General features: G+C 34.4%; 1 protein-coding gene across 1 annotated transcript; it reads left to right on the forward strand.

Moving 5' to 3' along the window:
• The first annotated feature begins 7,474 nt into the window (after nucleotides 1-7,474).
• Nucleotides 7,475-13,114, forward strand: LOC120354690. Its single transcript, XM_039442107.1, has 3 exons — nucleotides 7,475-7,738; nucleotides 8,797-9,068; nucleotides 13,001-13,114. The coding sequence occupies exons 1-3, from the start codon at nucleotides 7,690-7,692 to the stop codon at nucleotides 13,112-13,114; spliced, it is 435 nt and encodes a 144-aa protein (XP_039298041.1). The 5' UTR covers nucleotides 7,475-7,689.
• Nucleotides 13,115-13,751: the final 637 nt, after the last annotated feature.

A 13,751-nucleotide genomic window follows, 5' to 3' on the forward strand; every position in this document is an offset into this window, starting at 1 on the left:
AAGGTATAACTTCAGTCACTGACTTTTTCAGCTCAGTCGTTTCAAGGATCGATTGTCGAGTGGATGTTGAAGCAACCTTTAGCTCTCAATTGAATAAGGAATATTAATAACTTTAGTTGATTAATACTGCATTAAGAAACTCAAATTATCAAATTCTTATTCACTTGCAAAGCATCAATAGCTCTCTTTTCGACAAGCTTTTTTTAAAGCTTTTCTCAAGGATAGTTATTTGTGCTTTCGTGTTACAATTTTTTTACAGTGGAGTTCTTTCAGCGCGTTTCCTCTAAGAGGAAAAAGCTACAGAGCTACAGTGAGTCGGGTGGCGCCGATGATACTACCCCTGTCATTGAGCAGTTAAAACAGCGCTAGCTGGGGGACTCTTAGCCTTAGCATCATGTTTCCATATGTTCAAATCTATGATTAAATTTGAGCTGCAATATACAATAGTATGTAGGCCTAATCAAGAATAACTGGCTTTAAATGATTTCCTTCAATAAAGATGAATAGAAAAAAACAGAAGGTTATCTGCATGTGCATTTATCCTTTCAGTATAATAGAATACAAATACTATAGTTAGCCGCACAAAAATAGTTTGATGGAAATTGGAATGGCTGAGTACCTTCTCACACCCAGTAGTGGATGTCCGACATGAAAGTCCCTTGGATGACCTTCAGCAAGTAGATCATCTTCTTCTTGATCGCTTTCGATCGGGATCCATCTCCTTGGCCGATGTCAGGACCTTCCTGGTCTGAAAATGTGTCACCGTTATTGACAGCCGGAATCATGTTAACTGTTAACTGCAACGATTTTAAAAAGATTTAAAAGCGCTGGAAACTTGGAAAGCGCTGGTTCAAAGCGCTGGAAATGGCTTGCTTGACTGACACTGGCAGACAGGCCATTTTTATGAAGCATGCACTTTGTATTGAATCGTAGTTTCAGTAGCCGCGCTGGCGTCAGTGTCGGCACATGAAATGCGAGCGGTATCATGGTCTCATAGATACAGCGCGAATTCGAGCGAGATTACTACACCTCAGGATTCCAGGACTCACAACTAGAATATTATTAGCTGATTTATTTTCGCCACACTGCAAAGAAAGCAGCTGTTTTCCAGTCCCTACATAGATCTGAAAGACCATGGCCCATATGAATAAAAACAGAACAAATGCTCATGAGCAAGAGCATGGAGCATAAGGTTTTGCTCATGAGCAAAAGGTAGAAGCAAAAGCATTTGCTCATTTTTATATGAATAAGCTTTACCTTATACTCTAACCTTATGCTCCTGAACTCTGGAGCAAATGCTCACGTATTTTAAAGATTTTTCATCAGCTGATTCGCTTTTGTAGCCTTAATTTGTTTTTATAGCTCACGGAAGCGCTAAATATGCAAGTAGGGGGCACTGCTTGTGTTTGCGTCTTCTGCGCTGTTTTCTATTTATGCATAGATTTTTAGGTTAGATTCTAGAATTTTGAAATAATAGCGAGAAAAATGTCATCTCTATAACAATCTTCAGCATATTCTTATAATATCAATAGCCTTCTTATAATCGTCTACACTCTCATCTTCTTAAATGCCTATCTCCTATTTTGTGGTGGCTATCTTTATATCAGGTAGCTATATCTTGTAGGAATAATGGTGATATATATATATCATGGTTGAATCTAGAAAGAGTTTCATAGTTCTCAACTATTGGTTGTGATCGTATCTAGTATAGTTTCCTCTTCCTTATACGAATTAGTTGAGCCATTTTACTATGAGCAAAAGTTGATAAGCTGCTCTAGACTAGACTCACCTTTCTTGAAGCATTTGCTTCAAAAGTTGAGCAAATGCTCACGTTTATTCATAGAAAATGAAGCAAATGCTCCATATTTTAGAAGTATAAGCAAATGCTCAACTTTATTCATAAGGCCCATTGTTTGCAGACGACTCTCGTCTGACGTCAGAACAGGTTTGTTTCCGGCCTAGGCCGGAAAGAGTACCCTTTCCAGCGGCTAACATGGAACTAAGAAAGGTGATCAAAAAACAGCTGATCAAAAAATTTTTCATTATTTGTGTAATTATTGAATAATGAATAATTAAAACATTTATAATAATATCATCTTATTGTATCATCTTATAATATCACCTTCCACTTCTGCTTTCGGAAGTGCTTAGTAAATAACTATTCTCATATATATATTGTTTATTTTTGTGTGTGGCGAAAAATAGCGTTCGCACCACGGGCAAGAATGTTTTTCTGCTCTAGGTGCGAAATATACTATAGTTGATTAATTTTTATGATGATAAATATCGCCAACAACGAAAATAGTCGTTGAGTTATAAGTAACATAGACTATGAAAAACTTTGTTGGAATTCGAATTCCAAATTCATAACCTTTCTACTAATAAAAGCTTAGTTGTCTTAGAATCGTCATCAACCCTTCTATTCAATTAAAAAAAATGCTTTGAAGGTGAAATGGTTGAGAATTACATCAATCTGTTGACTTTTCAAAACAATTGCATTGTTCCTTGAAAATGGATTACTACAAATGCATTGCTACTCATAAAATACAATTATATAAAGAGATGGACCTTATTCTTTTCAAAATTTACTGCAAAAAGCAGGAATAATCTTCTACTTCCGTCGGTTGGATTTGACAGAAATTGCAATTGAATTTCATCTGTGAGGTTTTTGATCACTCTATTCAAGTCACAAGGTTCAAAACTTTTGGAGGTCAACTTATTGACCCAAGTTGAACACTAACTAGATGAATAGAATAATATTGTTATAAAGAAACCCGTTTCATAGCCGATTTGATATCTTTGCAAATAATAAGCAAGACTGGACTTCAGAGGGTGTATCACTGGTTGAATGAAAATCGACTAACATTAAACTATGAGAAAACCTTTTTTCTGATCTTTTCGGCGACTCAACATAGACAGCAAACAGGAGATGAGATAATAATCTAGAATCAACGGAATAACACTTCATACACAGTTCACAAGAAACAGTCACAGAAATAAATACCTGGGAGTTACAATGGGCTCTTTTCTGCTCTGGGATATGATGATCTCAATGAATTATGCGGGAGACTGTGGAAGACCATCTACAGATTCAGGATCCTGAGAACACTGGTCCAGTTATCTACTTCTCTCTAGCACAGTCCCTCATGCTGTATGGGATCGTGGGATGGGGAGGTGCAAGCTTACAGGGTACAGAGGCTGATCATGAGGGTCATCAAACAGAAGCCCCCACGCTTTACTCCAAGGAGATACTATGCAGATTACACAAGAACCTAACAACATTTCAAACCAGAAACCACAACCACAACACCAGATAAAGGAATCTTCTCACCACCAATGTTGCAAGGAAGGCACTATACCAGAGACATTTGAATCATTTAGCACCAAAATTATATATAATCTACTTCCTGCAAACTTTAAACAGATTAATCATTCCTAGAATGTTCAAAACAATAGTACACAATTGGTTGATGAGCAAAGGAAGACAGAACATAGAAAACATTATTTCGAACAACTTCGAACAACTAACCACCTAATGTTTCACTAAACACTAAATAATTAATAATCCGCTCAAAAAAAAAACCTACTCTAGAACATGGTACGCCATAGTGAAGTAGGTCAATTTCCACACACAAACCATTAAACATGCAGAGGACACATTATAAGAAATTTTTATTGTAACTGACTATTGTATGTAATTGTAATTTATCTAATATTTTCTGTAATAATTGATGTAGTAGTTTTAGTTTTTTTGGGAGATAAACTTTTATTTATTTGATCTATGGATAGGATCTTCTATTATTTGATAATGATTCAAGAATAGTTCTAGAACATACAAAAATTTATTGAGTGAAATTCTGTTTCATTATACAAAAGAGGATTAGAGCTCAAAGGAGGCCATGCCCCAATATTCTTGGGGAATTAACATTTTCTACTCTTAAACAGAGAGTTGAATCGAATTCATTATTTACTAAAAAAATAATTTTTGAAAAGTACAAGTTTCGGAGAGTCAACTTGTTTTGAAGTCGTTCATTACCCCTCAATCATTGCTCAAAAATTCACTCAGTTGTGATATTTTCCTGAACAAAAAACATATGGTAACAATTGGACCATAGTGAGGTTGACGTTATAATGGCAGTGGAGAACGATAGGAGAACAGAGTTGCCGATTATCTTGCCACTGTCACTGAGTGCTCACTTGATCACTTGCCACTGAGTGCCTTGCCACTGCCTTTTATAGAAGATAATCTGAAGCAGGTACATCTGATTAACTGTCCACTCTTTTGTTTCAAATAATAAATTATATTTCATTCGTTAAGAAAACATATTCTCAAATGATTCAACAATACATTTACATGATCAATATTTTGTTAATCAATTAAATTTATAAATAGTTGAAAATGATTTAGCAACGTTGCGGGGATAAAAAAGGATAGAGCTTTCTGCTCTGTTGAATAATAGACAAGGATAGAAATACCAATGTTAATCGAATGCTACCATTAAAACTTGCACCTCACTTTAATATTGTTGAGTTTAAATTAATTCAAGCTTTAAAATGATATTTTATGAAATTGATTTCCTGATATTCAATAATCAATAATCAAGTTTGAAATTTAAAAACTTTTTGCGCTCCCCCACCCCACCGGAGCCACCACTGGAGAGAATAATGTAGATAATGAAAATGACAAACCAATCATGAATGAGGACTGAACTAGAACCACGCCTTCTCTCTCCTGATTGGTCGGTTAACAATGGATGGATGAGCAGCTTTTCAAATACACTTTTTAATTGAGCCGGTAGATAGCAGAAGGTACTGAGACAACTGATACAAGTATCTTATTAAGATACTAACTGATACAAGTATCAAGTTAAACAGTAGGCTACAGTGGCGTAACGTTTCCAAACCGGGCCCCCCCGCAAAAAATTCCGGGCCCCTCTTCTAAAATCGTACCACCTTTCTCCAGCCCTCTTCTCCCTTAATCCCAAGCATTCAACTCTAATGTGAACGTACATCTTTCATGAGTGAATTAAATATATGTTTTAGGGTATATATTTATTTATTTATTTATTTCATTGACAATATTACAAATCATAATTATAATAAATATATAATATGATTGGGAGAAGACAACAGGCATAGCCCAAAACTGTCTTCTCCCAAATTTTTACAAATAGAAGTTTCAAAAAAGAATAAGGTTAAGATTTCACTTTCACTTCAAAAAGTTCAATTTCCACTTCAAAACTAATGACTAAACTAAAAATTTTTAATTTTTATATTTAAAAACTGATTAAAAACAAAAATATTTTACTCAAATCTATACAAATTAAAAATTTTTGAGAAATTTTGCAAAATTTTGAGCCAGAAAAGAAACACAACTTCACTATTAGCACAGCTGATAACACAATGTTCAGGAATTCAATGGGAAAATTATTTCTTTCCTCCAATGTTTACTTAAATATAGTAAATAAAGATAATAATCTACTTTAGAACCATTCTGACAATCTTTGTTTGAATCAGAGAGAAAGAAGTAAATCTTATCTTTAAGTAAGTGGTTTGAATAGTCTCAGTCTGGATTGTCTCACCGGTCACCGGATGTATAAATTTCAATGATTTGTAAACAAACAACATTCCTAATTTTTCAATAAGCTCACTACCAGCACACAATTAATGAAGCTCTGTCAATGGAACTATAATTATTATTACGAGTAGATTTGAACAATGATTGTTTTTCTTTTTTGCCTTATTCATTATTTTCTACTTGTATTCTCTTGATATTAATTTATAACCAGACTGATAACATTGTTCTATTGCATATTTCTTCTTACACAATGAATGAAACCTGTCATTTTCCTCAATACAACTTCTGCTTTTTTATCAAAAGTTACTTCCATGATTATTTAATTTTTCTTTTTAAAGTATGCCATATATAATTATCATTTTAAACCGAGATTAATTCTACGAGTCTTTTCAAAAAAGCCTTCTCTGATCGGTTCTCATAAAGTTAATCACGGTTAAAATTTAACCGGCTTTTGAGCAACCGGGCCAGAGTGTGCAATGAGTGTGGAATAGGGAAATACAGAAATTGGCATCAATGATGCTGTGAATAATTTCAGTTAGAATGAACAAGTTGGAAGAGAAGATGTTGAAAAGTAAATGACAAATGAGAAGGGAAAATGAAGAGGTGAAATTAGACAAAATCATGATGAATAGACGAAAAAAATGTTGTCTACGCTATAGATAGTATGAGAAGCTTAGAAGAAGATATAGAAATAAATTAAAATTTTATTTACGTAAAAATAGAAGTAGTCTAACAGAGTACAAAATAATGTGTGGAATTGAGATTTAAAACTGAAATAAGAGTAAAAGATTCAAGGATAGATGGCTGAATTGGAAAAACATAAAATTAAATAAAAATGGAAAAATGAAACGAATAGCTGAGCAAAGAAGAAGTGGGAGCTCAGGGTTACACCCCACCCTCAAGATACTCAGCATTATTTAGTTATAAATTAACTTAACTCATAACTCAATCTTTCAACGTAGTCCTACAGAAAACATTAGAGAACCAACAGAGAGCTGTGTTTGGGAGAGTATAGAGTGAGTAGAGGGAGAGACAGACTCTCTGCCCATGCCCTAATAAATTGATCGACCCTTGGGCGTGGCTTTTTGGATGCTGTGACCCCATAGGTCAACCCTATAGCCCTTTAGTTCTATACCCTACACTCTACAACCCTAGAGTTCACAGTCTGCTTCAGCCGTCTAATACAGAGTTTAAGAAAAGGAAAATTGAAGTCTGCTTTAGCCATTCTATTCTGTTTTATAAATTTAGAGTTTCGCGAATTGAATAAATTGTTCATGTTATAAGAGTTTTCCCTGTAATAATTAACAATCCCCTGGTGAGCTAAATGTTTATTTCAGTCGAATATTTAATTTCAAATCAAATCAATTTATTCCTCCTTATAAATACACATTACAAAAAATGGGGTAAAGAAATGAGACGGGGCCGCCGAAAACAATGGATGGACAGGTAGAAGTTCTAGAGACCCTTCAGTGGTCACCTATTGTTATTGAATTTCGACATTTGCGTGGTCTATTGTTAGGGTTACCACTCGGAGCAATATATTGGTGGACCAGTGTGGTTACTTGAAGGCATTTTCAGTTGTAAACCAGTGGTAGCATACAGTGATTAGATAAACACACACGTTACTATCGATGACAAGTACAAATTTAGTGAAACGTACGTGGTGTGTAAAGCCCACATCGATTTTTGGACGTACATTTGTTAGCCGTCCTTATAAATTCGTGGGTCGGCATGTAAAAGGGGATAAGTCCCATTTTTCCGAAAATGGGGTTTTTGTGGCAAGTCATTCACAGGACTATTCCTCAGCTGTGTAGAAAGTTATAAGTCAGATGTTGTATTCATAGCCTTTACAATAGAAAGTGTGTCTTATGGGATAACTGAATATTGAAATAATTCTGTTATGTAGAAGGGGTTATGTCAGTGCAAATAACTTACCTCCTTTTACATGACCAGAGAAAGCTCCTGATTTATGTGTAAAAAGGGACAAGTTCAAAACGTATTGACTTATCTCCTTATGCACTACTACGGTTTGTGTAATCCTAGCCAAAGTCTCAAGACTAAACGCCTTAATTCTGAGCCTGCAGCCACATCCTCATTATTGTTTTGACGAGATGTCACGTGCAGACAAGTTATTAGATATCGTCTTTCAAGCAAAGAATGGTAAGTTATATTATCATTATCTTATTTTATTACTATAAATTATAATCATGATTTTATGATCATTCTATGTAACTTATCCATATTATAGGACAATATTTACGCTATTTAAATTATGATTTTTTTAGGTTAAGTAGCAGGATGTCTACACTGCTATGACATACTGTCATAGGCTACTGTCTATATCTAATTTATTTTCAAACATAGTAACTAAGTTATATTGTTATTAATATTATTTGGAATTATTATTGAGTAAAATATCTACAATTCAAGGGTAAAGGTTCATCACAAAAATGTGGATAAACTAGTTAGTTATCTGATACAATACCGTAATGAGTTGAGGCTGATGACTATTATGATTCATTGTTTCAATGCTTTCATGGAATAGATAATTTACACGGGTCCATATCAAGTGTATCTGACTGATTCATCCTTCTGTTTCTGATTACACTACAACTTTAAAAGCTATAAGCAAATAGTAAGTTAATGAATGCTACACCTGTAACTTATGTATGCATCCTGTAGCTGTAGGCTACACAAGTACCTATTTGACTGATACATCATTCAGTTCATGTGTACATTTCAGTTAAGCTAAGCAAATATTATGATATTGTTGTCAAAAACCAGTAGTTATTCATAAACGGTAGGCCTACCTAATCTACTTCTATGTACATGTATCCTGTAAGTACCCAAGCATAATCGTATTTTGTATTTTTTACACTTTTTTGACCAAATTTTTTGTAGTCAGGTGTTAGTGTCACAAGTCTAGTTGCTCCTACTGTTAAATTGATAATAACCCTACCTATAATCATGATAATATCCAAATTATATTATGCCTATCCTATATTGTATTTTATTTGGTTTTATGTACAATAACTCTTACTGACTTGATTAAAACCAAGCCTAGAGTATCAAGATTATGATATTGAAGGAAAATATGTCATAAATGGTGCCCATAAAACTGATAAGAACCTGTTCATTCATGTAATGTGTTTTTTTTTTACTTTAGTGCAAATAATTCCTACTGTGATATTAACCTAGTTACACTTTTTTTGTTCTAGATCAGCAAGGCAGAGGGCATCATGGAACATCATCCCCTGAAAAGCTACGCCAGAAAGTTCTCCAAGTTCTACATCCAGTATCTACTTGGACCTGTGCAACAGAGGAGATATTCAGGGACACAGTTTGTCAGGAACTTGTACAGGTATCAGATGAACAATTTGAGTTAAACTGTAATTCGCCAGTAAATTCATCAATGGGGGCAGATGAGATGGCTCATGCTTTATCGAGTGAAGCTGCTACCGGATTGGCTACTGTTGTAGAAGTAAAAGAAGTACAAGAGTATTCATTTCTGGTATCATCTCAATCATATGAGAATGAAAATTTTGTTTGCCAGGAGCCAAATGAAGAATTATTCTCAGTTCCAGTCATCAACCCTTTTCAAAGCTCTACTGAATCAGGGAGTAGGCCTACAACATTTATTCAATTAGAGCCCAACGATTATGTATCAACTATGGAAGATTCAGTTGAAGTTCAATGTGTGGAAGATGATTCTATAATTTTTTCTAATGAAGATCACGACTCTGACAGGGACCCTGACTATTCTCCAAACAATGATAGCTCAGACAAACAGGTGGGTAATTTGAAACAAAATTCTTCAAAAAGAGAGCGTTCAACTCGAGGGAATAAACGTATTGTTAAGGGTGACACACGAAAGAAGAGAGATGATAGAAAACTATGTAAGAATGGAGGACAAGAGTATGTGACAAAAAGTGGCAAAAAAGTACCAGCTAGGAGGTCTACACCATTGAAGTGGTGTAGAATGAAGTGCAAAGAAAAGGTTGATCAGTATAGGGAAGGATTGTTCAAAGATTATTGGGCCTTAGGTGATAGTAGAAAAAGAGCAGCATACTTGGCAAGTCTCATGTCACTGAAAGAAACAGAGAGTCATAGACCTAGAACTTTGGATCCTAACAAGCATCATTTTCGACAGGTAACAGTAAGTTATAGAGTGCAGATAAATGGTTCTGATGTTAAAATATGCAAGAAGTGTTTCTGCCAAATATTTGATGAGAGCAAAAAATTTTTAGAGATCATAATAGGAAAGAAACGTGCTTCAATATCAGGTATGATTGGAAATGAAGATATGCGGGGGATGCATAGTCCGAGAAACAAAACTTCTGAAGAACGTCTGAAGTTGGCCCGTGAGCATCTGGAATCAATTCCATCTTATGAGAGCCATTATTCTCGACAAGATTCTTCCAAAAAATACCTGCCTCCACACTACACCATTGGCATGTGCTACAAGGAGTATGAGAAAAAATGTGGCAAAGATGCAGTTAATGAAAAAATTTATAGCAAACTTTTTCATGAAATGAAATTATCAATCAACTCTCCAAATAAAGACACTTGTCAAACCTGTGACCGACTCCATATGGAAATAAATATGAGTAGAACTGATGATGATAAAATTAGAATCAAGGAAAAGCTCTCTTCTCATCAGGATCTTGCAGATGCAGCTTATAAAGCTAAGGCTTATGATCGGTCTCTATCTAAGACTGATCCCACAAAGAAAACAATCACCTTTGATCTACAGCAGTGTCTTCCAACGCCATACCTTCAAAGCTCATTATGCTTTTACAAACGGCAGTTATGGGTATTCAATTTAACCATCCATGACTGTGATGATGGTCAAGCTTATTGTTTCATGTGGAATGAAACTGTTGCTGCAAGGGGTGGTAACGAAATTGCATCCTGTATTTATAAATATTTATTGTCCCTTGATCCTAATATTAAACATTTAACAATGTATAGTGATACGTGTGGAGGGCAAAACCGTAACAGCCACTTCAGCATTATGTGTATGGTGGCATTACAAAATTCACCTACTTTGGAAACAATAAGTCACAAATTTTTGATCCCAGGTCACACTCATTTAGAATGTGACAGTGACCACAGTATAATTGAGAAATTTAAGAAGAAGTATAGTGCTCCAATAGAGCATCCACGTGATTGGATTCAACTCGTTAGAGTAGCCAGACAGAAAAAACCATTTGTAGTCTATGAGATGAAGAGAGAAGATTTCCTTTCTTTTTCTGGACTTTTGAAGAATCCATTGCAAATCCGGAAAGTTGATGAGGAGAAAAATAAGGTCAACTGGAGAGACATAAGATGGCTATTTTATGAAAAAGGAAACACCGGTAAATTTCAGTTGAAGACAACACTAGAAGAACTCACACCGTTCAGAACACTGATTTTAGAAGAAGAGGGCGGATGGAAATGCCATTAGAACCTCTCTTGGCATATGATGGACCTGTTCCAATAACTCCAGAAAAGAAGAAAGATTTGTTATCGCTACTTCCATTCATCTCAGAAATATTTAGAGACTTCTACACAAACTTGAAGACATCAACAAAAACAAGAAACACCCTTCCGGATGTTGCTGATCAAGAGGATAATGGTGAATGAATAAGTCATCACCAGTCCATCCATGTAGTTTACTTTAAATATGGTATTCAGTTTGTTTTATTATTACACTGATTTATTGATATGAAAAATAGTATTTTCTGAATGTCAAGTAAGCAACACAATTACCATTTTTGACCTTTTGTATTCTTCATGATGCTTCATCATGACATCCTTTCTTGTAGTTATCACTTTGTATATAGATTTTGTATTATTATTAATATGAATATCATTATTTCTATGAATGTCAAGTTAGCAACATAATTTTTTTTGAGCTTTTGTATTCTTCATTATGCTTACACCAATACATCTTTTCTTGTGTTTCTACTTTGAATATTCAGTTTGTTTTATTATCAATACACTGGTTTATTGACATTGTCATTATTTGAATGAATATATTTTTATCAATACACTGCTTTATTGATGCAAAAAATAGTATTTTATGAATATCATGTAATTCACACAATATTTTTAAGCTTTTGCATTCTTTATGATGCTTACATCATTAAATCCTTTCTTGTAGTTTTTAATTTGAATATAGAATTTGTTTCATTATTGATATGAATAACAGTATTTTTATATGAATGTCAAGGAAGCAACATAAATGATTATTTTTGAGCTTTTGTATTCTTCATGATGCTCACACAATCACATCCTTTCTTGTGCTTCTACTTTGAATATTTAGTTTGTTTTATTATTAATACACCACTGGTTTATTGACATTGTCATTATTCAGATGAATATATTTTTCTTAAAATACACTAATACAATAATAATATTTTAATAAATACAATAGATTAAATTTTTATGTGTCATTATTTGAGCAAATCCTATTTCAATCACAAAGTTTGATCATATGGCTTATGATCCCCAGAGTCATATGACTTATGATCATATTGCTCATCCCCAGGGGCCTGTTTCATAAAAAATTTAAATTCTTGTAATACAGGAACAGCTGATTTTAAAGCATCACAATGTAATAAGAGTGCAGATTCTCCTGTATTACGTGTATTATACAATGGATAATGGAGTATAATGGATTTTAATATAATTAATTATATTGTATAATTGGACATGCCATGGAACAGGCCCATTTATCAGTAATAGTTATTCTATGAGATCGAATGGGACTTGACAAACATATGCTACACATCATATATTTGCCAAGTGTTGTTCAATCTAATAGAATTTGAAAGGATGCCAAAAAATCGTACGTTCAATAAGTATCGAATTGTATGTAACTCAATTTATTATGTATACAGCTTGTGAGCAAGTTGAGTTTCATCAAATGAACCATTGAGAATAATACAATTATGACAAGTACTTGATCACTGATTTACATTCAATAATTGCAGAGAATACAAGTAACAGATGTATAGTGCAAAGTAATAGATAAGTTGGTGCTACCAGCTACCAGCTAGAAATTGTGTGGCGAGTCCTAATGAGAGTAATGAAGCGGAATCAGAGGACGATAAAGTATGCTAGTCGAGTGTTAGAGGATGCACCTTTCTGGAACAATAGCCTATTGCACAGATAGCGCGGCCCCGCCTCCTTTCTTATACCCCAAAAAAAATTATAGAAAGCATTACAGCATTATAGGAAGCATTAATTTAATAAATAATATTTTAAACACATGATAATCAAATCATTTGTGTTACGTTATTTACCATATTGGGAGTTCGAACCACACTGGATAATAGCTTGCTTGTTGTAGAAAGATATGAACTCAACATGTCCTTTATATGGCACAAAGTTTCTTCAGATACCACATGTTCTTTATATGGCACGAAGCTTCTACAGACAGTACTGGAAACTGTGGAAAAATGCATCGAACGAATGGAGAATGTGCAAATTAGCAGGGTCAGAGTAATTCTAGGCACCAGTTGGAAGGAGAAGTTTGGACAGATCAGGTAAACTATGGATGAAGATTGTAGAGAAAAGAAGCTTTGAAGTCAAAACAAGCTACGTAGGTACTTACTTTCCGAAGAAACACAAATTATGATTTTTATGTATTTCAGTATTCTGTGTATGAAAATTCATCAGTGAATGTCCTATTGTTGAATGGATCATCTAACACAATCTAACTTTCGTAATAGAGTAAACTAATCAGTAAAATTACAAACCAGTTTCACACGCTTATTTCAAACTCTTTATGGAATTTTATTAGATTTACATGGAATAGAATATATGACCCACAGGGCCTTCCATCAGTGGCGTAACAGATTTTTCCGGCCCCCGGCAAACATATCTTCGGGTCATTATCATTCTTATTCTTTAGCTTCAATCATTCGATTGGTAGTAGGCAGCTTTTCATCGTTTTCTGGCCAGAACTGTACTTTTCAGTTGAATGTAGCTCTGGATCCCTAGATCTATGGTAACTTGCTTCAGATATTGTAGCTGGGGTCTTCCACGAGCCCTTTGACCAATCATTATACCTTCCAGTATTCTTAACGTGAATTCGTTGTGTCTAAATACATGGCCAAGCCAAGAATTCTATCTATCCTTTAAACTACGCAAAAGAGTTCGCTTTTCTCCAACCGTTTGAAATACT

Source organism: Nilaparvata lugens, chromosome X (genome assembly GCF_014356525.2).
Source record: "Nilaparvata lugens isolate BPH chromosome X, ASM1435652v1, whole genome shotgun sequence".
NCBI lineage: Eukaryota > Metazoa > Arthropoda > Insecta > Hemiptera > Delphacidae > Nilaparvata > Nilaparvata lugens.

What these genes read in the sequence shown, in the direction of transcription:
- LOC120354690 (XM_039442107.1), top strand. Translation starts at nt 7,690, where the DNA reads ATGTCACGTGCAGACAAGTTATTAGATATCGTCTTTCAAGCAAAGAAT. An exon ending in CGTCTTTCAAGCAAAGAATG is followed by an intron (nt 7,739 to 8,796) that starts GTAAGTTATATT and finishes TTTTTGTTCTAG; the next exon opens with ATCAGCAAGGCAGAGGGCAT. An exon ending in CTGTTGTAGAAGTAAAAGAA is followed by an intron (nt 9,069 to 13,000) that starts GTACAAGAGTAT and finishes AAGCTTCTACAG; the next exon opens with ACAGTACTGGAAACTGTGGA.